This window comes from Oncorhynchus mykiss, chromosome 25 (genome assembly GCF_057628025.1).
Source record: "Oncorhynchus mykiss isolate SJ-2025 chromosome 25, ASM5762802v1, whole genome shotgun sequence".
In the NCBI taxonomy this organism is placed as follows: domain Eukaryota; kingdom Metazoa; phylum Chordata; class Actinopteri; order Salmoniformes; family Salmonidae; genus Oncorhynchus; species Oncorhynchus mykiss.
The window spans coordinates 60,382,107-60,407,680 of NC_143046.1; the positions used below are offsets into that span (position 1 = coordinate 60,382,107).

Below are 25,574 nucleotides of genomic sequence, written 5' to 3' on the forward strand. Positions count from 1 at the left end.
AGTGCAAGCACACTTTCATTCTTCCTCAAAGGCCACTCGTCTCTCTTTGTTCATGGTTGAATATGGAAACAGTAATAACAGGAGAGTTCAGGAGTCCATTTTATTAATGTTCCATTATAAAACCCTCCTCCCAGACCAGCACTTTCAGACCCTCATATTTCTGTCTGCCTATTCTATTCTCCTGTGTCAGTCAATACGACACCGTGACTGACGTGCTGGACTATCAATGTACAGGTCTCCATTAGATTAATTATTTTCTTGGCACTCGCATAACAGGCTGCTTTGTGCTAGCACAGTCTTCATTTTGGAAAGGAGGAATGTTTTGTCGGTGATATTTTGGCATACCAAAAATTCTATATTTCTTCTTGGTCATTTGATTGACACCCTTAAATTTAACAGCAAAAGTGCCCGTATAGAGATTGATGTAACAATGTCAAAGTTGTGTTAATACAGTGCGAAACCTATTGCCATAGGTAAATGCAAACGTGCCCGTTGTAATTCTGGTCATGGAGATTCTATACATCTCTATTCATTTCTACGGCGCTCGTGGTATCCCTGCTGTACTGCGGCATCAGCTCTATGTTGGTCTTGATCCACTTATGACAGTCATGATAGTGACTGGTGTTTCTCTTCTCCCCAAACCCTGCATACTGCAGCAGCTCTACTCATTACCATTCAACACAGGTTGCTAAATTACCGTTAGGGTACAGCAAGGCTTTTTCCTGGAAAATACTGACATCACAGCAAAGTGGAGCAAACACTATCCCTTAACACTCACACCACTGTCAGCCTGACACAACTAAAATGAGTTACCCAGGATTCTGGGGTGTTAATCACATTTCATTTACACTGCTTTTTTTTTGGCAAAGGATTATTATTTTGTCTGATAAGTTGAAGTGAATTTTGAACGGTTTAAAAGTCCTCTGTGGGTGTATACGCGTGAAAGCACGTCAGTGCGATCGGACACGCACTCACGCAGTACTACACAATGCAGCAGTTTATTATCTGATGATAGTGGCTTTGCTAATGCCCTTCATCAGCCTATGATCCAAAACCAGTAGCTATGAAAACAACACGGTTTTTGGGATTTGGGTACTAACAATTACACTCCATTAAGAAAGACACTAAAAAGGGAGTGATTTAGAGGATAGCAGATAGCCATTACACGTATTATGCTCAGAGGGTCTCTCTGGATAATGCCTCTCTCAGCAGTTAGTGCAGGAGCCTGCTGCTCTTAGTGAAAGAGGAATATCTATATGGATTGACAACAAGTATGGAGACAGTTGAAGTTCCTCCTGTATTCACTGTAGACAGTGTTGGGCTCCCTCAGCATGTTAGCGCTGCAGTGTTGGGCTACCTGGTTCAGGCCAGGCTGAAGAATGCCTGCTGTGGAGGCCTTTCATTCATGACTGAATAGTATTCGCTTTGTCTTACCGTTTGTCTTCCTGTCACACGTCAGGACTGCTCCGGTATTGCCTGTCTGTGGTGCCTATTGCAGCTATTGAAGTTTGAGCCTCACCTCTAGGCCCAGTAGTTTGGGCAGTAAAAGGACGCAAGGAGAGACCCAGATGCAGGCACAGGAAGCAGATGGTTAGAGTCCAAGATGTTTATTAACAATCCAAAATTGCTAGGCAAGAGAATAGTTGTGGACCAGTTCAGCGATCCAGAGGTACAGAATGGCAGGCAGGCTTGAGGTCAGGGCAGGCAGAATGGTCAGGCAGGCGGGAATGGGGTCCAGAAACAGGCCAAGGTCAAAACTGGGAGGACTAGTAGACGAGCATAGACGAGCAGGCACACAGGAAAAACCACACTGGTTGACTTGAACATACAAGACGAACTGGCACAGAGAGACAGGAAACACAGGGATAAATACACCAGAGAAAATAAGCAACACCTGGAGGGGGTGGAGACAATCACAAGGACAGGTGAAACAGAACAGGGTGTAACAGGCTGACCTTGAGGCCCAGAGTTTTGCCTGGTAAGGTCACATGGTCAGTAAAACTCCTGGACCTACTAATTTCCCTTTGAATTGTGCATGTTAATTTTGACTACTTAGGAACTTAAAATATACTTTATATCTTAGTTGTTTTAGACCCTGGCTTGTGCCATACTTTTGCTCTCTGCCATTGCTCAAAAAATCTGAGTGGTAATGCTGATCTGAGTGGTAATGCTGATCTGAGTGGTAATGTTGATCTGAGTAGTAATGCTGATCTGAGTAGTAATGCTGATCTGAGTAGTACTACTGATCTGAGTAGTACTACTGATCTGAGTGGTACTGCTGATCTGAGTGGTACTGCTGATCTGAGTGGTACTGCTGATCTGAGTGGCAATGCTGATCTGAGTGGTACTGCTGATCTGAGTGGTACTGCTGATCTGAGTGGTACTGCTGATCTGAGTGTACTGCTGATCTGAGTGTACTGCTGATCTGAGTGGTACTGCTGATCTGAGTAGTACTGCTTTTCTGAGTAGTACTGCTGATCTGAGTGGTACTGCTTATCTGAGTAGTAATGCTGATCTGAGTAGTAATGCTGATCTGAGTAGTAATGCTGATCTGAGTAGTAATGCTGATCTGAGTAGTAATGCTGATCTGAGTAGTAATGCTTATCTGAGTAGTAAATGCTGATCTGAGTAGTAATGCTGATCTGAGTAGTAATGCTTATCTGAGTAGTAAATGCTGATCTGAGTGGCACTGCTGATCTGAGTGGCACCTGACATGAAAGCTCTTATAATATCATGGCTCACTGCTTGTTTGGACTGAATTGGATTGGATTTGAGTCACCTGTGTAAGCAAGGTTTTATTTCTGTTCCCACTTGAAGCAATTTCCTCTTCCTCGGGGTCGCGGTGGGTGTAAATTTGACGGCAGAGGTTCCTGTAGCTAATTGTGTTAAAGTGAGAACAGCCTTTGGTTTGTGTCACGTCCCTCTCATAGCTGACAGGATGGCTCTTTATCCACTTTCTCACCAATAAAGAATCCATCACCATCAACAAGCCTGTCTCTAGGCCATTCAGCTGAAACGCCCCACCACAAGAGGGGACTGACGTTGATGGTCATTTTAATTAATAACAATTCACCCCCCCCCCCCTCCCCCACAAAGGTGCCTTGGGGTCCCAAACTGTAGGTTGTAGACTAAGATAAATTAATGTAATTTGAATCGGATTTCACGCAGCGATACAAAGGACTAGCCAAACTCATTTAAAGGATGTATATTTGGTGATGATATAGGACTGGAAAGGCATTTAAATAAAGCATCACTGCATAGCAGGATAAGTTAATGAGTCAATCAGACATGGTACACATAGCGTTTGATAGAGGAGCAGAGAAGCACTCCTCACTCATTGGAGAGAGGCACACTTTCTCTAATGGCTGCCTTTATATTGGGACGGGGTGGGGGGGGGGGGGGAGAGACAAGATCTACGCCAAGCGAAATCAATCCCAGCTATTTGAGGCAGGTTTTAAAATAACTTTTTTTCCCTCCAAATTATGATTAGCCTGTTGAGTAGCATTCGTAATGAATTAAAATGAACATGCGGTGAAGCATTTGTCAGTTACTGATGTAACATAAGGCAAATAGTCATTCAGATTGTGTATCACACTTGTTTCTCACATCTCATTGTCGGAGTGAAATCCCATTCCATTGATTAGTTGCTGTTTGAGACACTGATTCGTTGTTTGTTGAGCTGTTCCCATAAGATTTCTACTACAGACAGTAGATATGTGTGGTACTTTCCCTCATAGTTAAGTCATTGTTGCCTTTAAGGGTACAGTCATTATGGACTATAATATCCCTTTCATACATTTTAGTCACTTAAAGGAGGAATTAGGGTTAAGTGCATTGCTCAAGGGCACATTAACACATTTTTCACCTAGTCTGGTCAGGGATTCGAACCAGCAATCTTTCGGTTACTGGCCCAACACTTTTAACCAAGATACGGCCTCTACAGGCAGAATTCTTCAGCCTGGCTTGAACCAGGTAGCCCAACACTGGAACACTAACATGCGTGTAGTCTACAGTGAATACACAGACCAAAATCCCATTATTTAACCATGGCTGCTTTTTTTATACCAGCTTTCTGGAATATCTGAAAGGGGTAGGGGTAAAAAAAACAAAAAAACATAGTCAATTAAAACCCACCTAAAGACCTAGTCATGATTCCTGCATTTTCCCAGACCCTGTAACCAAAATACAGGTTTCCTGTCACGATCGTCGTAATGAGCAGACCAAGGCACAGTGTGATTGAAGATCCACATCTTTATTACAGTGAAACTTTAAACAAAAAACAATAAACCAATAACAAAACGTGAACATAGTGGTGCACAAACACAAAACAATATCCCATAAACACAGGTGGGAAAAATGGCTACCTAAATACGATCCCCAAGGCAACGATTACCAGCTACCTCTAATTGGGAACCATACAAAACACCAACAGAAATATTGAGCTAGAACACCCCACTTGTCACTCCCTGACCAACGACACCATAGGGCCTCTATGGTCAGGGTGTGACATTTCTGGTCTGTGTGAATGGTTCTTAAAAACAGTAGTAAATAAGGGTCTGTTTGAAAAGGGGTCATGTAAACATTGCCTTATATATTTTTTGCCATGAACCTGCTATTTATTTCTACTATTTCTACTACTATTTCCTGCTATTTATTTCTACTATTTCTATTTATCTCCTACTGTATGTACATGATGGGGATGATGATGATAATGGCTTATCATAATTAGATGCTGATGATTATAATGGATTTATAATGTGGCTTAAACCCATTTGTAGGTCCCTCTGTCTTCCTTACTGTCTCCTGACCCCCTCCTGACCCCTTCCGGGATTAGGCTAAACTTCACTACTCGTTATCTTCAGTCCCACTGACAGTAAACAGTCAGACAGTGGTTATTTTCTATTGGGCTTTGCTGTTAGTTCTGGTTGTCTGGGATGCTGTCCTTCCTGTTATAGAGCAGACACATTTCCCAGAAGTTATAATGCCTAGTGTGTGCCTATTGCCCTCATCTGTTCACCCTCAAGGTTTAATGCACTCTCTTTCTCCCCCCCCCTCTGTCCTTTTTACTCTCCCTCCCTCTCTCTCTGGAGTTGATTCTCCAGCTTTATAACACACTATCTCTCTCCTAGCTGCAGTATTCTCCCTCTCCTTTGCACTCTTAAATATGACTTCTCTCTCTCTCTCTCTCTTTCTTTCTCTCTCTCTCTCTCTTTCTTTCTCTCTCTCTCTCTCTTTCTTTCTCTCTCTCTCTCTCTTTCTTTTTTTCTCTCTTTCTTTCTCTCTCTCTCTTTCTTTTCTCTCTCTCTCTCTCTCTCTCTCTCTCTCTCTCTCTCTCTCTCTCTCTCTCTCTCTCTCTCTCTCTCTCTCTCTCTCTCTCTCTCTCTCTCTCTCTCTCTCTCTCTCTCTCTCTCTCTCTCTCTCTCTCTCTCTCTCTCTCTCTCTCTCTCTCTCTCTCTCTCTCTCTCTCTCTCCCTCCCTCCCTCCGCTTTGGTAGAACTCAGCACAATGACTTTGTCTCGGCAAAGCGTCTTTGTTTAACCACTGACAGAATACACAAGGTCCCAGTCACAGCCAGCATGAAAGGCAGGCAGAGAAAGTGAGAAGGGAGGTAGAGATTCACATCGTATCATAGTTTCATAATTGCCACCAATGGGAAGTGCATTAGCAACAGTTAGAGACATTAAAGGCAAATGTGCAGGGGTAAAAAAATGAAGGGTCGCCTTTTTGTGAAGCAGATTGTCTAAGCTCTGTCGACTATACTAGTCATTTCTACGCCGTAGCTGTGGGGATGGGTGAAGTAATGCACATTATCTCCGTCAGTCAATGTGCTGCGTTTTTCAGCTGATGTTGTCAGCTAAAAGCTGGAGCTGCTTTCATTGTTCATGGCTGGAACTTTAAGTTGTATTTTACTCCTCAGTTACGCACAATTCATCTGCCGTAGGAAAATTACTTTTTTTAATTTAAGACGAGATCCTCTGTATTTTAACTGAGTGCGTTTTACACTTCATGGGTAAATGAGCCATGGCCTACTTATCATTGCTGATGATCTTCTTAAGACTAATTTTGTTTTTTAATTGTACAACTGTGTGCACCTTACGTTCAAGCTAAAAGTCATCATAATTGGATAATTCCCCCATGATGTCTAGTGTGTCTATCTGTGTGTTATACAGACAGACACCGGGCAATAGTTCGGCCCCTGAGCAAGGCAGTTAACCCACTGTTCCCCGGACGTCGAAGACGTGGATGTCGATTAAGGCAGCCCCCCTTCCTGCACCTCTCTGATTCAGAGGGGGTGGAGTTAAATGCGGAAGACAAATTTCAGTTGAATGCTTTCAGTTGTAAAACTGACTAGGTATCCAGCTTTCACTTTCCCAATAACATGAGGTACTGTCTGCCATGAAACACCATTTACTGACACCATTTACTGACACCACTCTGTCAGTATGCACCTTTTACCATCTTCTACATGACCATTAAAGACCATTAGTTGCAGTTACGGTGGTCAGTTTGTCCATAAACATGTACTTGTATCACCCTAATGTTTGCGGTACTTTGGTGAACATCACAGGCAAACATTTGATGTCTCCACAGACATACAAATTCAATCAGAATCCATTGATGTTGCACCGTGATCTCAGTCCCACCCGCATCCATTGACTCCCCCCAGCAGTGGACTTAGTAACATTGCTTCTTCTCTGCCCACAGCTCTTACCGGGTGGATAAAATGAACAGTGACGTGCGGAACTACATCACCAATTTTGCTGCAGACTTAAGGTGAGTACAAGCACAGTGTTCTCCCTCTCTTTCTCCTACCCCCCCCCCCCCCCGCTCTCACTTTCTGGTGCTGCCATGTTGCGGTGGTCAGGCTGAAAAGCCAGCTGGCACTGAGCCCCGCTGACAGACTCAATATGGACACCTTGCACAGCAAACACTCACTCCTAGTCAATGGAAAGTCAGCCAGGCCAATCTCCTATTTCTCTTGCCATGCCGTCAAGCCATACAGCATCGTAGAACAAAGGCTCTGTCTAACCTACATGGGCTCTTAGCTATATTGACAGCACGGATTTGGTTCTGTCTTTAACTGAATGTATTAGTGGTAGCTGGTCTTGACCAGTGACTAATCTCTGTTTTTAATAGTATATTAGTAAGTTTAACTGAGCCTCTGAACCTGAATCCGCTTGTTTCCTAGGCTCATCTCTGGATGTCGTCTCACTCAGGGATAACCTGCCATACAGTGTGTGAATGATTGATATAGTCTATGAACGCTGTATACTGTACATGTATTAGGTCCATCTCTGACAGTTCTTGAGGGAGTGGCAGGATTTTAATAACACTGGCTTTAGTCACACTAAAAAATACACATTTTTCTTCCTTACACAAAGTCTAGAAAACTGCTTACTCGTCCCTATCTGACATTAGGTGTACTTATTTTGTATTCCTATGCTTTCTCCACCTACCTGTTCTCTTTCCATCTCTTCCTCCATCTGTCTCTTTGCACTTAACATGTCATTTCTGGTTGAAAATGCTAGCAGTTCTAGTCCAACCTCTCTCTGACTCCGTGAGTAAAGGCTATGTTGCCCTTCTGGGGAAGCACATTTAATTGACCTGGCTGACTCTCCTGCTCTCTCAGAAATTCTTGCTCTGCTTGCTAACTAGCTCCTAATTAGCATTTACCTAATCTTCAAGCATTGATTGAATGTTTCAGCACAATGGCAAATCGAATTGCAATTTCGAGGACACTGTTGAGCACAGCAATGGTTTAGTGGGGTGAGGAAGATACACCTCTCCTGTGGAATGCAATGTCATAATCAGTCTCAGTCTGAAGTTCAGTTCGCCCAGAGGATGTCTGCCATGAAGTTAATAACACTTTTTTCCTCCTTTTTAACAACTGTGTCAAATTACTTGTTTATTAGTCAAACTATTAAGCTCATTTCTACGGCACCTTGATGACTATTGTCTTTATTTCTCTCTGTGTTTGTCTCTGTCGCTGTCTCTCTCTCTGTCATTTCTCTCTCACGCTCTCTCTCCATTCAGTCAGAACTACCACTTGCAGGCCTCAAGAGACATGCACCCCCACCACCCCAGCATGGCCCTGGAGCCCTCCACCAACTACAACTCCCAGCAGCCACCTCTCCCAGCAGCCCAGTTCCGCTCCAGGAACCAGAGCTACATGCGGGCGGTCAGCACTCTCAGCCAGGCCAGCTGTGTTAGCCAGATCAGCCAGGTGAGTCTCTGGGCTATAACAATGATATGTCCAGGATGTTGTCATTGTCTTATGTCAGATATCGCGGTGGCCATCTGCCCTGACTCTGGCTCCTGGATTTTGCGTTCTTTCTCTCTTCCTTTATTCAATGCTGTCTTTAACCTCCCTTAGATTCAGGTACTTTGATCTTATACCATGGCATTGTTGAATACTCGTTTCTGATTGGCTTGAAGGGCATTTTAGAATAGACATTAAATCCATTTTAATGTGTACAAGCCAAATGGAGTATGTTATGTCTCTGGTTTATATTCATTTAAGATCTAAATCTCTCTCTTAAAGTCGGGGTGTATTGATTTGTCCCAAGTCTTAAAAGCTCAACCTCTCTCCCCCTAATTCCCTGGGTCTATCTCTGCCTCCACGGCACCTTGCTGAGGTTATTACAAGATAATACATCTTTCAATAGAACAGGATCCTTATCTCTGATTTTAAAGATTGCCAAATAGCAATGGCGAGATAGAATCAGACCATTTCATTTTCCCTAAATTGATATCTTATAATCGCAAGATGCATATCTGTCTGAGGATAATAAGATTGCCAAATAATGGTTCTGTCGAGGTCAGGACTCACATTCTCTCAGGGGATCCAGAGGGAACTAACACTCATACAGTATGCTATGGCACTACAGAATGTGACCTTGAATTCCTCCAATCCTTTAAAAATGTCATCATAGATCTAGCTTACAGAATGCATAATGTGAGCTACTGCGGCAAACTGAAGAAACGGAGAAAAACAACAACAAGCAAAGAACATTGTCCTGCTGAGCAACTCATAGGCTTGACATTTCACAAAGTAATTACGTGTCAAGAAAATGTTCAAATTAAACCCGAATTTGAACAATACAATTTTGTTTACCTCTCTGCAGACGCTATCCTTTTCAAACATTTGCTCTCCTGGCAATTAGTTGGCACCCATTTCAAGCAAACACTTTTCTATCAAGTGGAAGAAAAGAGCATAACTCTAAACTTTGTAAACAACCAATTAAGTTTTCCCACCACGGCAAAAACAAAAAGAAAATTGAAAAATGTGAATTGAACCTTTCTCTCCCTGTTGTTCTCTCCTGCAGGTGAGTGAGACAGATATAAACGGTCAGTTTGAGTCAGTCTGTGAGTCGGTGTTCAGTGAGGTGGAATCCCAGGCTGTGGAGGCTCTGGACCTGCCCGGCTGTTTCCGGACACGGAGCCACAGCTACCTGAGGGCCATCCAGGCTGGCTACTCCCAGGATGATGACTGCATCCCCACCTTGACCTCCTCCACTGTCACCTCCACCATCAGGTCCACCACAGGTAAGACCAACAGGGAAGGAGGGGACTGCAGCGCATAGACAGACACCACACATAAAGTATACAGTAGTGTATGGACAATTGATTAAGATGACAGCTTGTATACAAAGTGGATGATATGTTTAAATAGCCATGCAAAGTAATCCTTATACATACATTTAGACAGTTACCACTTGTAAATATCAAAATGTTGTATCAAGTGAGATTGATGAAGTTAAGAGCATGCACATGTGATGTGATGCTCTGCCCTTGAAAAGCTTTATGAAATGGCTTCATACGTTTGCATGAGTCACTTTTACATATTTCCTGATTGTTGATATAAAAATGGTATTCAAGTGAAGTTTATGAGTTGCTTTGAGCCAATCCATCATATTGCATTTTCAATACAGTAATTCATATCTTCATTCATCATTCATATCAGAGAGTAAAGTTATGAACCCTATTGAAATCATTCTGCAGGTACATGAAATGAACGTTATATCACGAGACCTTTTCAGATTAAGGCAATGATGGATTTTATTCTCCCTTAGGTTTTTCTTTTACTAGATGGATTTGTTCGCCTTGAGCACAATCTGACTCTAAACCTCATTTCATGATAAGCCACAGGTGCTTTGGGTGTGTTCTCAGCTTGACTGACACTCTGGGCAGGGGAAAAAGGGCTGAGATGAACAGTCCTTCATCTCCAGAGTCTTCATGACTGAATGGGTTTACCACAGCTTTATCTACCTGTACTTACAAACCACAAAGTGATGGACACACCTTGTGCTTTGAGTTTTCTCTCCCACAGATTCTACAGTTCAGTTCCTACAGATGTGGTGGGTAATAACTGCGCTGGTCAACAAAATTGAGGTCACAAAAATTATATATTTTTTTAGTGTGAAATAAAATAAACTGTGAGTGTGACACTGAGTGACTAAAAAGCACTTCAGCAAACGGTCCCCTAAGGTCACCTGCTTCGCCAGAGGAGAAATAGTAGGCATGCTATTGTTTTCCATTCCTGGATCTGCACAAACACAACAAGAAGATCAACGGTTTTTCAGTTGTACCCATTCTTTCTGCCGTGTAGTTCTACCAATGATATATGGGAAGGGTCAGAGAAGGTGTGGCCATCTGGAGAATTGTGCTTTTGATAGACTTTTTCCAGGTTATTTACACTGCTTTCTCAACAAACTAAAACAGCATCTTAAAATGTGTAATTGCAATTTCATGTAATCCATGGTGTGGGGTGTGTCTGATGTCAGGAGTCTTTGGGCGATTGGTTCTCCCCTCTGACTTCAGGTAGATAGGTTATACTGGACGTCATGAAATTCAATAGGGTTCATACTATACTTCCTGATAGAGGCGGGGATGTTCATCTTTGCTTCTTTCCAGTGCACAAAGTTACACCTGTGTCATATGTGGTCAATCTTCCAGAGGTTTTGAATACCATGCATACAGTAGGTTTTAACAGTGTCTTATTCTTTGTCATGTGTTTTTGGGGCTGTCTCTGTGCAGTGAAAATATGAGAAGCATGCATGATACAGGTTCATTTCAGATTGGGAAGGCAGTGTAAACCATAATCAGAAATATGAGTCAAAATGGGACTATGAACAATTAGTTTATGTTCCTGAAGGTTTCCTTGTGTAGCATTGTAGATTCAAGCACATACTGTAATAATGATTTTTAGACACTAAAGATATGGGCCAATTTCAAGTCTTATTTTGACTCATACATTTCTTAACCTAAAAACTGCATGACTTGATTTCTGTGCTTTGTGGCTCTGATAGCACATTTTCTCCAGCTGCTCACACCTGTGGCCTGATGACATACTACACATATTTACGTTTGTCTTCCAGAGGGAAAATATACACAGGAAGCCACTAGCTTACCTGAGTACCAGGCCAGTGTACATCCAGACGTGGCAGGCACAGGCCCATTGGCCCATGACGATCTAGGCTGCCCTATCAGAAGAGACAGACTGTACCGCCAAGAGAGTTTCGGTGCTACAGCCAAACCCCAGTCTGGGCCCCCTGTTTCACCCAGACTGTTCAGGCCCCCTAAAGCTAGCGTCCAGGCCCCAGAGAGGCCCTCACCCAAAGCAATCCAGGCTAGTATCAAGGAGTCGGCACAATTGGCTGCAACCATCAGCATGCAGTGGAAGGAGGAAGTGTCGGCCATGCGTCGTGAGCTGTCTGATCTCAGGAGGGACCTGTGTACTGAGCTCAGGGCCTTCAATAGTAACTTCAACAGCTTCACGCAGCACTACAACACGTGGTCTCCACAACCTGGGGCGTCTGGGGGAACAGGGGGTGCTGGGAAACAGACTAAAGTGGCTCAATTGTCAGTAGGGACGCAGGCCAGGAGCAAGGTGCTGGTGAGACAGAGCACGGCGGACGCAGCAGTCAACTGTCCTGAGGAGGGAGAGATGCAGGAGAAGCAGGCCATCGTGAGGCGCCGTCTTCCTAAACAGATCTCAATGGACCCAGCCATTCTAAGGCGCCCGGCATCGCTGTTTGTGGAGGGTTCTATCCCGATCACTCTAGATCCATTACTTGTGGATCCAGTCACCATGATCCAACCAGAATCAGTGCCAGTAAACTCATCAAACACTGTGGTTTGCCCAGAACCACTAGACCAGAACACGAAGAGGCTATCAAAACTGATATCTCCTGAGGGAGTCAGCATGAGCTCCTCAGAAGCACAGTCAGTGGATCCAGCCATTGAGGACCCCCTAGATTCAGAGCAGCTGTATCCAAAGGCTTTGCGCTCTCCAGATCCAGTGCCCACAGACGTAGCTAATGTGTACCTTGAAGAAACAGACAAGCTGGACCCAGTTAATCTGAACCCCTCAGATACAGAATCAATTGACTCAGTTAATGTGAAACCCCTAGTCCCAGAACCAAGAATTATGCACCTACCATATCCAGTACCTGTGGTTACTGTGTCCCCACCACAAGAGTCAGACTCCGACTTGTCCGCATCAGATTCAGAATTTGTAGAAGACGATACTGTGCACCAGCAAAATCCAATGTCTCAAGACCCAGTTGCTGTGTGTCTGCCAGACCCTGAACCATTAGACCCAGGCTCTATAGTCTCAACAGAGCCAGAGAGAAAACCACTGTCCCCTACGAATGTGTACTCATCAGAGAAACTTGATCAACACTCAGTTACCATTTGCCCAACCGTCATAGTTAATCCAGAGAGCCCAACTGATTTAGAACCCCTGGATGTGTGTCTGATCCCAACTGATTCAGAATCACAAGACCTAGCCACTGTCTGCTTTCCAGACCTCCCAGATCCAATCCCCTTAGATTTAGACATATTCTCATCGGAAATAGTAGTGCACGCATATCCAGTCACCATCGACTCGTTTGATGAGTTTGATGACTCTCTGGAGCCAGAATGGCCACCTTGTCCAGAATCAGAGGACCAGGCCACTGATTGCCCATCTGATCCATTTATGGTCCATTTGGACTTAACCACCTTCAATTCCTCAGATGAATCTGATCTGGACTCAGTCTTCTTGGATCCGCCAGAACCTCTGGAGACCGTTAGTGTGAGTTCATCAGATCTCAGCCCAATCGCCATGTACACACCACCAGACCCAGTTTCTCTGAGCCCCCCCAGTCTGGACCAAACCTCTATATACCAAATGGAATCAGTGTCTGTGGACCCAGCTATGGAGTACCGATTAGATCAAATGCACCTACCTACTGAGTTCCCTGAAGATCCAGAACCACAGGACCAAGTTACAATACATTCACCTGGTCTGGTCTCCTTCGAACTGACCAGTCCATTCACCACAGACTCAGTAGACCTGGACTCAGCCACTATGTGCCACCCAGAGCTAGTCATCCTAGGCCTAGATCCACTACTATTATCACAAGACCCAGCTAGCATTAGCTTGTCCCCATTTGAGATGGCACCCATGGAGCCAGAGGATGCCACAGGGGAAGCCACAGATACCTCTGGCATGGATGTCTTTGAGGACCCTGGAGATCCAGAGGGGGAGACAGCTCCTGACAACCCAGGGAAGTCTCACTGTGACCAGGCCTTTCTGTGGGACAGGTGGCAGCAGAAGGCTCCCCAGTGGGAACCACGGTCCATGAAGAGGAGTTCTAGTGTGGAGCTATGGAGTGGGAGATATGAGTACAACAGTGCTGAGATAACATACATGTCTCTGACACTCTGAACAGTAAGAAGAATGTAGCGGTGAATGTATCGGTAGCAGATTACAGCATGGGAACATTTAGTATTGATGTCCAAAGGCGGTGTATTTTCTGGGAATCATGGCCACGTAAAGCTCTGTATGAGTGTTTCCTATTGCATAGGATAACCCCCTGCCCATTAACGTGGTTTGACATTAACTGACTACATTAGTGGCAGCAACCACATAGTTGAATGGAATGTATCATAAGAATGTGATGAACAATCAAAGAAGTTGAATGTACATCAGACTTCGATTGCACTTGGCTTGAACTGATGGACCAAAGCATTCTGAACTGCTGTAAGCATTAGTGAACATTGACGTGAACTGTTCTTACGGTTCTTTAAGAGGACTAGTAATGAATGTATCATTTTTAATCGATGAGTCTGTCGTCTCTCACAAATGGCATTTACCACATGTTTTACCAAAGACTCTGTGAAGCTCTGTGGTAGATTAAATAGACTGCCCTTTGCTTATGGTTCTTGACAATCTTTGCTCTGACTGTGGATACATTGTTTTTCTGTGGATATATTGTTTTTCTGTGGATATATTGTTTTTCCATGACATATCTTGAGTTTTCTGTTCAATGTCACTCCGGAATGGAGCAAAGTAAATCTGGGCAGTTATCATACATCCCAAAGACTGGCTGTTGGATCATATGAGCGATTGGATTTACTCTATAGGAACAAACGGGAACCTCGGGAATTGACATTGTTCATAAAATCTGATTATGGAACAGAGGTACTCAGTAGCTGTTTGGACTGTTGGGAATACTTTCACTATATGTTTTGTCCACATGCAGAAACACACCACAGATACAAATGCCCACACACTTTAAAGACTGTTTGAATCCACAAATCACATTACATTCAAAAAGGATTGAAACATTTCAACGGTTTTCTGTATGCATGGACACTTAAAGATACAGAAAGCACCTTGTTCTCCAACAGCTAGGCTGCCCATAACAGCTGAAACAGAGCAGTACCAAGCCAATTGCTTTTCTTTAGTCTTTGGCAGACCTGCAATCTGGAGGCCACAAACTGTAAGCCTATGTACGTGGCCAAGACGGCCAACTATCAGTGCTACTAGCTTGCACCTATATCCAAGGCTGTCCAAGCTGGATACGAGGGGCTGGTATTTAAGAAGGGTGTCACCAAAGGCCTGCTCCATGTGAGCACCTCCATCTGGCCTCCCCTAAAACAACAATATCTGGGGTATTTGGGACACAAGAAAATGCATTATCATCAACATCAAACTAACTTACACAAGAATGTTTAAGGATGTGTGCCGTTGGGTTGTCAGGTGGACAAGGCGGTCATGTCTAGCAATGTACAGGTCCTTGTATGAACAGCAACCATTCGCAAACATGGGTAACAGACTCCCTTGCATTTGACTAGAATACAAAAGAGGTCATGGTTTACAGGGTACCAGAGTGCTAGGACACACACACACGCACACACACACACACACCGTTACTATGCCTATCCCTTGCTTTTGTCAGTCTTGTCCAACACCTACACTGTATACATCAACAGATATTTGACAGAAGCTTCAAAGACATCTGTTGGGATGTTTCCCTTTCAATGTCAACTCCATCCATCCCCAGGTAGCAATGGCATGGAGGTCCTGTCTGTCTGTCTGCCACAGGGGAGTGATGTTGCCGTGTCTCTACTGTCACTGATCATGCTCAGGAACCAAAGACTGAGAATGTCATTCTAACAGCTGCTACTCAAGTCTATCCAAATGTTAATGTTCATCCTTTTGTATACAACAAAATATGTAAATCACCAGATTATTTCTAAGAATTACTGGTGACATTATTGACCCGGACACCCGGGATAGTGACGATGTTAAACTGCATGGTTATGATGATTCTGAAGACGTTTTATTTTGACACCTACTGTACTGCGTTTGGTGCTGGGTCGTATATTTTTGTGCCCAGTGTTGGGAACAGATCCCAGAGACTATTGAAAATACAGAATGACAGCTCTGCTACCAGCACGGCAACAGCCAGAGGAAACACGAGACTTCTGTGCTATCTTTGTGAAGGAGCTGTGTATGAAATAGCCCATTAAATCATGGGCCCTAACAAAGTACACTGGGAGAAAAAAAAGATTAGATTAGAAATGTATTTGATTAGAAATGTATTTGATTAGAAATGTATTTGAGTCTAAGAAGTGATACTCTGCCCTATTGTTTTGAGCAGAAACTGTGCTAAATTCCTTATTTTCATGTGCTGCCGTTTAGAAAAGTTAGATCAATTGGCTGAATCTGACAAGGTTTTCACAGGAGAGAAGTTAATTAGGTTGTATTGTCACATTCATTCACTTCCTTTCCACTGCATAATACATCAGACTTCCTCTCGCTGTTGCTGCGTTGTTGGATGTTTCATTGGATACAGTGTCATCTAGAAGCAGGCCGAGACGTTATGACACACCAATTGTATGGTGTTCATTTTAGGACAGCAACATTTGATGCAACATGAACACACCTCTGACTCATGATTTAATGAGAGAGTCGGTGTAGAGAGCTTCACCTCACAGCGTGTGATCAGCCTAGAATGTTCTTAGTTGTTTTGGATGGGCAATTTTACCCAACATTGATAACTGGAAGTTAAAATGCTCTCCTTTAGTAGTTATTATAATTACTATCACCTACTGCTTACTGTCAAGTTAGGAACGTGAAGAGATTCTTCTTCTTGCTCCCTCATTGCCTACTATGGCGTTCCGTTCGTTGCTTAGCAATCCCCAAAGTGTTCATCAACATGGCAGTGCATGAAGTTCTTTTTCTAAGCCCTCCCAGGAAGGTGAGCCATGCTTGCCAATGCCCATACCTTTAACTGCCCATCCATCATTCATTCTTTTCTGTTTAGCCATGCTAAACGCTCAGTTTTCTTACAAGGATGCTAATGCCGTCTAACAGCCAGCCAATGATCTCAGCTGCTTTAGCTTGAGAGTGATGCGTAAATGTCTCAGCGTGATTGCTGGGATTTGCTTCCTCTTTGTACGTCTTCTCATAGCCTCTTACTGACCCTATTACAGTTTCCAGGGTCAACTAGGGTCATATCTTGTAGAAGAACATATCTTTCATTTCACATTTAAATAATTTGAAATGTACAGTGTACTGTACATCTGATTGCTAGTTAAAAATCTTCTGAGTGCATATTTCTATGGATAGATGGCCACAAATGTCACCATTCTTTTCACTGTGTGAATATACAGGTAACTTCCAAAATAAAGGAAACACTTGAGTAAATGAGGGATACAAAGGGATATTGAAAGCAGGTGCTTCCACACAGGTGTGGTTCCTAAATGAATTAAGCAATTAACATCCCATCATGCTTTGTGTGTGTGTGTGTGTGTGTGTGTGTGTGTGTGTGTGTGTGTGTGTGTGTGTGTGTGTGTGTGTGTGTGTGTGTGTGTGTGTGTGTGTGTGCGTGCGTCTCAGATCTAAATCCAATTGAACACTTATGGAGATCTGGAGCGGCACCTGAGACAGCGTTTTCCACCACCATCAACATAACTCCAAATTATGGAATTTATTGTGGAAGAATGGTGTTGCATCCCTCCAATAGAGTTCCAGACACTTGTATAATCTATGCCAAGGTGCACTGAAGCTGTTCTGGCAGCTTGTGGTGCCCAACACCCTATTAAGACGCTTTGTGTTGGTGTTTCCTTTATTTTGTCAGTTACCTGTATTTTACTGTTGAAGGAAAAAGTATTCTGCTGCTTCCTCACAATCCAATCCTGGTGTTTGAATTGATACATTATCCTTGATTTATCTGCCACTTACAGTATGTAGCTGTTTTTCTGCATAGTGTACTGTGATTGGTGCATGTTCTGGGCACTAGGCAGGATGTTGAATGTGATTGGCTGGCTTGTTTCAGGGATCCAGTTCCGCCTTCCCTCTACCTGCACCATTGACCGGACGACCCACGAAACCCCAGGTAAACCTCCTGTCCGAGCCAATAGCTGGTGATGAATCATATTTTTTGAACCAGCGTCATTATTATTTATTCATGAAATACAGTTCAAATGCTGTGAAAGAGCAGTCCCACCCTCACACGGGCTTATCAAATCCATCAAGACAACACACAGCAACACCACCACATTGTTTTACTGCTGAGACCCAGCGACTATCTCTGTGTTCCTGTTTGGTCACTCCTGGCTGTTTTCTCCTTGAGCATCTCTCTACCTTATTGATTCATCAGGCACAAGCCTTGATCTCAAAGGTAGATTGAAAAACGACAGTGGAATGTAAAATGATCCCGCACCCACTCCTCTTCTACGCCTTTATCCTCTCCCCCTCCTGAAATGGGCTGAGGGAGTGAGAGAAGTCGTGAGTGCTCTATCGATGACGCTATCGATGACGCTATCGATGACGAACGCTTTCCGGACATTGGTCCACATAACTGATGGTCTGTCGGTTATGAGCCCCCTTGCCTCCCTCCCTCTGCCCCTCCCTTCAACCAGACACCCCTCATGCCCCCTCTCTCTCTACCCAGGTCCAGCCAGGACTGCAGCAACCCACCTCACACACACACACACACACCCTTCTCCTCTGTACAGGCCAAGGTTTCTATGTTTATTTCCTTGGCCCTTACTGAACCATATGGCGGGCAGAGCACTTTGTCAAGTCATTTTGTTTTAAAGGATGGAGTTCAGGCAATGATATTTATATCAGCCACCGTGGCAGATGGTGTGCTGTCAGCTCTGGAGTGACAGAGAGGAAGTCACTGGTGTATGGCACACTTCTCTCTCCTCTCCTGTCCTGTCCTGTCCTGTCCTGTCCTGTCCTGTCTCTCTCTCTCTCTCTCTCTCTCTGCTCTCCATGCTCTCTCTCTCTCTCTCTCTGCCTCTCTCTATCTCTCTCGCTCTCTCTCTTTCTCTCTGCCTCTCTCTCTCTCTCTGCTCTCTCTCTCTCTCTGCTCTCTTTCTCTAGGCACTCGCTTCGTGCTCTCTCTCTGCTCTCTCTCTCTAGGCACTCACTTCGTGCTCTCTCTCTCTGCTCTCTCTCTCTAGGCACTCACTTCGTGCTCTCTCTCTCTCTCCCCCTCCCCTCTCTCTGAAGTAGTTTTAGTTAGTGTCTGAGGTAGTTCTCATCTTAGTTTTTGTTTTGTGTTTTTGGGCTGGGACACTCTTGACAGTGATGATAATAGAGTTCTCCATCCATCCACTTCCCAGATAATTTACATATCCTTAAAAGCCTGTGAAATAACGCACTGTTTTCTGAGAGTGATCAATTTAATCTGGAAGAAATGCTCTTAATGACAAGTCCCTCGCTCTCTCTACTATTAGCATACAATTCAGACCTGATAAATTGCGATTCCCTAACGGAGACTGAGCACTTGAATCACACTCATTGTGTCTCAAATTAATTAAACTGGATGTGTGTGTGTGTGTGGGGGGGGGGGGGTGTTTAAGCACAAAACGGTTCAGCATGATGAATTTGTAATGCTAAAGTTTTCCATAAGAAATTATTTTGAGTTTTAAGAAAATATTTAAAGAAAAAAAAGTTACTATTGTTCTATTCAGAAAGCACAGTTTACCACTTAAGTCAGCAGCATTCTTGTCAGCACAATGTTCTTGTTTAGTGTGAAGAAAATGTGTCCATGTTGTTGTCATGGAGATGAAGAGCAGGTTCTCTCTCTGGTTAGTTATTGTGTGATTTAAAGGTAAAGTAAACTACCTGTCTGCCTGGTATGGTTGCCATTGTAGTTATGACCTTTAGGTCCTAAGATACTTCTTTCCTTTTACAAGCAGCTCACAGGCTTTTCTGCATTTCAATATTCATTTGAAATCATTTGTTCTTGTTGAATTATTGTTATTATTTTTTGTATTTGTGTACATGCCTCAAACTGTGCCTGGACGTGAAGGGACAGCCTAAATGCTAAGTAACACTGCCAAGATGGGGACAAGAGTTATGAGTCCCCATTGCATGACTTGCTTAGTAATAATGTGTTTATTTTGGTCCTTCTGCTGAATCATCTCTCTCTTTCTCTCTTTCTCGCTTTCTTTCACTCTCTTCCTCACCCTCTCTTTCTATCTCTCTTGTTCTCTCGCTTTCCCTCCATGTCTATCTCTTTTTTTTTAAATCTGTCCTTTGTTACACTCTCTCTCTACTGACTCATCTTGGTGACCTCTTTGAGATCATTTTGTGAATGGGAAACTAAGTGCTTACCTACTGTATAATTCAGGGTGTTCCTCATTCCCTCTCGGAGAGTTCTGATGAGCCAAGACCACTCTGGGCTTTGATCATTAGATGTTCTTTAAATGGACAAACTGTTTGTATTGGGCTGCTCCTACAAAGCTCTCTTTTAAAGAAGAGGACACATCAAACCCAAAGTAATTTATTAGTCCAGCAGTCCATCTCTGTGGATGTAAAACCATATTCTCTTAGAATCCGTTGCTCATCAAGTACATGTAAGGAGAAGGGCTGTCAACCCTCCACAGTCAATAGCACTCAGTGGCCTTTCCTCTCTCTGATCGTCAACAGCAAAGCCCTACAGTACCTCACCTACTTCAACTACCACATATACATATACAGTTGAAGTCGGAAGTTTACATACACCTTAGCCAAAAACATTTAAACTCAGTTTATCACAATTCCTGACATTTAATCCACGTAAAAAATCCCTGTCTTAGGTCAGTTAGGATCACCACTTTATTTTAAGAATGTGAAATGTCAGAATAATAGTAGAGAGAATGATTTATTTCAGCTTTTATTACTTTCATCACATTCCCAGTGGGTCAGAAGTTTACATACACTCAATTAGTATTTGGTAGCATTGCCTTTAAATTGTTTAACTTGGGTCAAACGTTTTGGGTAGCCTTCCACAAGCTTCCCACAATAAGTTGTGTGAATGTTGGCCCATTCCTCCTGACAGAGCTGGTGTAACTGAGTCAGGTTTGTAGGCCTCCTTGCTCGCACATGCTTTTTCAGTTCTGCCCACACATTTTTCAAAAGGTTTGAGGTCAGGGCTTTGTGATGGCCACTCCAATACCTTGACTTTGTTGTCCTTAAGCCATTTTGCCACCACTTTGTAAGTATGCTTGGGGTCATTGTCCATTTGAAAGACCCATTTGCGACCAAGCTTTAACTTCCTGACTGATGTCTTGAGATGTTGCTTCAATATACCCACATACTTTTCCATCCTCATGATGCCATCTATTTTGTGACATGCACCAGTCCCTCCTGCAGCAAAGAACCCCCACAACATGATGCTGCCACTCTCGTGCTTCACGGTGCACCAGTCCTCCAAACATAACGATGGTCATTACGGCCAAACAGTTCTATTTTTGTTTAATCTGACCAGAGGACATTTCTCCAAAAAGTACGATCTTTGTCCTCGTGTGCAGTTGCATACCGTAATCTTTTTTAGTCTTTTTTTTATGTCAGTTTTGGAGCAGTGGCTTCTTCCTTGCTGAGCAGCCTTTCAGGTTATGTCGATATAGGACTCGTTTGGCTGTGGATGTAGAGACTTTTGTTTCTTCCAGAATCTTCAAAAGGTCCTTTGTTGTTGTTCTGGGATTGACTTGCACTGTTCGCACCAAAGTACGTTCATCTCTAGGAGACAGAACGCGTCGCCTTCCTGAACGGTATGATGGCTGCGTGGTCCCATGGTGTTTATACTTGCGTACTATTGTTTGTACAGATGAACGTGGTACCTTCAGGCATTTGGAAATTGCTCCTAAGGATGAACCAGACTTGTGGAGGTCTACATTTGTTTTTCTGAAGTCTTGGCTGATTTCTTTTGATTTTCCCATGATGTCAAGCAAAGAGGCACTGAGTTTGAAGGTAGGCCTTAAAATACATTCACAGGTACACCTCCAATTGACTCAAATGATGTCAATTAGCCTATCAGAAGCTTCTAAAGCCCTGACATACTTTTCTGGAATTTTCCAAGCTGTTTAAAGGCACAGTCAACTTAGTGTATGTAAACTTCTGACCCACTGGAATTGTGATACAGTGAATTATAAGAGAAATAATCTCTGTAAACAGTTGTTGGAAAAATGGCTTGTGTCATGCACAAAGTAGATGTCCTAACTGACTTGCCAAAACTATAGTTTGTTAACAAGAAATTTGTGGAGTGGTTGAAAAGCGAGTTTGAATGATTCCAACCTAAGTGTATGTAAGCTTCTGACTTCAACTGTGCATTCCTTTTAACTTTGACCTCTTATCTTTCAGTGGTCACGTACACGAACAACTACAAGAAGACGACCCCTCCGCCGGTCCCACCCCGCTCCACCTCAGGCTCCAAGCCCCTCATCTCCGTCACTGCCCAGAGCAGTACAGAGTCCACCCAGGACACGTACCATGAGGGCAGGCACCCTCGAGGGTGGGGGGACGGGCTGGGCCTGAGCCTGGGCAGGGCGCTGTATAACTCCACAGACAGCCTGGACAGTGCCAAGGCCGTGACCATAGCCATGGAGGCAGCTGGGCTGAGGTCTGGGAAGAGGCACCCGTCCACAGACCGTCACAGTCACAGCTCAGTGATGACCTGTGATAAAGCCATCCTGGTGTCCAAGGCTGAGGAGTACCTCAAAACACCACGCTCCTCCATAGGGATACAGGTGAGGGACACACACACACACACACACACACACACACACACAGGCCTACACACAGGCCTACACATTGTGCATACACACACCCACACATTCATAAGGTCACACACTCACACATCCCATTCTCATCTAGGTCTAAAAATGGCACCAATGAGTCATCTTACTGCAATCCATTCATTTGTTTTCAACTCGCTTTACTGAATGAGTCTCTCTCGCCCTCTCTCACTCTATTGTGACCCTAAGAATAAGGGGCTTGATCACACACGCAGTCTGCGGACGTCAGATGTGTCCATGCCCCTGAATAAAACAGACAGACCGGTAGACAGGCATCCCTTCAGACTGCACACAGCCTTTCATCAATAGAGAATATTAGAGTTGTTCTGCTTGTTTGTGGAGACAGGTGAGTCTCAGTCACCCAGAGATGATCAGGCAGCCTATCCTAGGGGATGAATGATGATGATTTTAAGTGGCTGAGCTGAACGTCGTTACGCTCATCGTGGTGGGCCTGAATTATATTGGTTTTCAAATTGGCTCCAGTGATGTGTGTAAAATACAGAAGCATTTTGATTAGAGATGGCTGGCAGTGTGAAGGTCCACGGTTATTGAAACAACCAGAAGGGCTGCATGCAATGCAAAAAATGCATCAAAACTTCCTACAAAGTGTATCTTTAAACTGTGCCACTAGTATTTGGCCAGTGTAGTAAGATCAATCTAAATTCACCTGCATCATCACAAACCTCCTGGGGATATACAGTACAATATAATTAACCTCTGAAGTGTAGCCTATAGCCTATAATTTGACCTTTCACTCCTTACTTCTGGCAGGACCCCAATTTTAATCCTTAGCCTTTGACCCTTTCTGCACTTTGAGTTTTGACCCCGCTGTGTTTGAGTTTGGCCATTAAAGTGTCCATATTGGGACAGTGTAAGAATGGATCCTGTAGCAGGACTACTCTCACGACCAACCTACCTTCATCTCAGTGAGACTAAGCCATGTCTGAGTAAAATGCTGATGCCTACAGTTTCCAAAGTTTTCACACCTGTGCTGTGTGTGTAGTATATGTGTGTATAGCGTAGTGTGTGTGTGTGTGTGTGTGTGCAACATGATGTGTGGGTGTTCACCAAACCAGTTTTTTTTTCTGTCTCTGCCAGCACACTTTGAACATTGCCCAGGCTCTCCAAAATATCTCCTCTCCTCATCCATCATAGAGCAGCAGTCTCTCTGAAATGGACTTTGCTTTGTGCCAGAAAGTAACAGAGGTCACCTCAACCAGCAGCAACTCACCGCTGACTTTCTTTCTGGGAGGTGGGGATCAGAGCACTGTCACCCGTTGTGCTGTTTGTACCAGGCTACTCTGCAGCCCACCCACTACGGGGTGGGCTGTATACAGCTGATCATCGCTAGTGTAGGCTAGATGAATGAGCTAGTTAACGAGGCTGTCACAACACTGCCCGGCGGATGTGCATGTGACGAGGAAGAATGCAGCAAGGCACTGCCACGCTTGTGGTGGCAGAAGTGCGGTGGAGGGGACTTTTTTTCAAGATAAATGACTTCATGAGAAATTATGTAGTTTGATAGGCAATTTGTTGCATTTATAGTTGCAAGAAAGGAAATAGACAAAACATTTTATAAAAAGTATTTAGTAAAAGAAACAACTTTTTTCATAGGAGGGCAAAAGGGCTCTATCTATGCACATGGCTACTAGACATGAACACACAGTCCTCCATTCGTTTCAAACCACTTAAAGCTAAAGAGTTATTAATGTGAGTTTGGAGCTTTTAAGGCTTAAGGCTCTCAGACAGACAGCCATTCCAAGCTGGCCCTAGTCAGGATTCTGCCTGCGTCGGCTGGAACACTCTGTCAGGGTCAGGCCATTAACTCAGAACTGGGGGAAGGTGTGATCTCTCAGAGGGAAGGAGGATTAAAATGTGGATGAATTGATTTTCAAATTACCCTGCTAATCATATAGTAAATTGTAAAATTAGAAGTCTGCTGTTCTCACACTTGTGTTACTCATCAGAGACACAGCCTGGGAGTGGGCTTCTCAAGGACTAATTCTAGCTACCACACACACCTGCCTCCCAAATATTACTAGTCCATGTAGACTGTAGGTTATACAGTGCCTTGCGAAAGTATTCGGCCCCCTTGAACTTTGCGACCTTTTGCCACATTTCAGGCTTCAAACATAAAGATATAAAACTGTATTTTTTTGTGAAGAATCAACAACAAGTGGGACACAAATCATGAAGTGGAACAACATTTATTGGATATTTAAAACTTTTTTTAACAAATCAAAAACGTAAAAATTGGGCGTGCAAAATTATTCAGCCCCCTTAAGTTAATACTTTGTAGCGCCACCTTTTGCTGCGATTACAGCTGTAAGTCGCTTGGGGTATGTCTATCAGTTTTGCACATCGAGAGACTGACATTTTTTCCCATTCCTCCTTGCAAAACAGCTCGAGCTCAGTGAGGTTGGATGGAGAGCATTTGTGAACAGCAGTTTTCAGTTCTTTCCACAGATTCTCGATTGGATTCAGGTCTGGACTTTGACTTGGCCATTCTAACACCTGGATATGTTTATTTTTGAACCATTCCATTGTAGATTTTGCTTTATGTTTTGGATCATTGTCTTGTTGGAAGACAAATCTCCGTCCCAGTCTCAGGTCTTTTGCAGACTCCATCAGGTTTTCTTCCAGAATGGTCCTGTATTTGGCTCCATCCATCTTCCCATCAATTTTAACCATCTTCCCTGTCCCTGCTGAAGAAAAGCAGGCCCAAACCATGATGCTGCCACCACCATGTTTGACAGTGGGGATGGTGTGTTCAGAGGGATGAGCTGTGTTGCTTTCACGCCAAACATAACGTTTTGCATTGTTGCCAAAAAGTTCAATTTTGGTTTCATCTGACCAGAGCACCTTCTTCCACATGTTTGGTGTGTCTCCCAGGTGGCTTGTGGCAAACTTTAAACAACACTTTTTATGGATATCTTTAAGAAATGGCTTTCTTCTTGCCACTCTTCCATAAAGGCCAGATTTGTGCAATATACGACTGATTGTTGTCCTATGGACAGAGTCTCCCACCTCAGCTGTAGATCTCTGCAGTTCATCCAGAGTGATCATGGGCCTCTTGGCTGCATCTCTGATCAGTCTTCTCCTTGTATGAGCTGAAAGTTTAGAGGGACGGCCAGGTCTTGGTAGATTTGCAGTGGTCTGATACTCCTTCCATTTCAATATTATCGCTTGCACAGTGCTCCTTGAAATGTTTAAAGCTTGGGAAA

At 43.7% G+C, this 25,574-nt stretch overlaps 1 protein-coding gene across 3 annotated transcripts in view; it reads left to right on the forward strand.

The window, feature by feature from the left end:
• The window catches only part of dlgap2a (discs, large (Drosophila) homolog-associated protein 2a), a 173,319-nt gene that overhangs the window by 136,179 nt on the left and 11,566 nt on the right, over nucleotides 1–25,574 (forward strand). For all 3 annotated transcript variants that reach the window (XM_036962872.2, XM_090220660.1, XM_090220661.1), the window contains exons 4-8: nucleotides 6,706–6,774; nucleotides 8,035–8,224; nucleotides 9,327–9,546; nucleotides 17,616–17,675; nucleotides 21,917–22,302. In XM_036962872.2, the coding sequence (XP_036818767.2) occupies nucleotides 6,706–6,774; nucleotides 8,035–8,224; nucleotides 9,327–9,546; nucleotides 17,616–17,675; nucleotides 21,917–22,302 (925 nt within the window). The remainder of the gene's footprint in view (nucleotides 1–6,705; nucleotides 6,775–8,034; nucleotides 8,225–9,326; nucleotides 9,547–17,615; nucleotides 17,676–21,916; nucleotides 22,303–25,574) is intronic.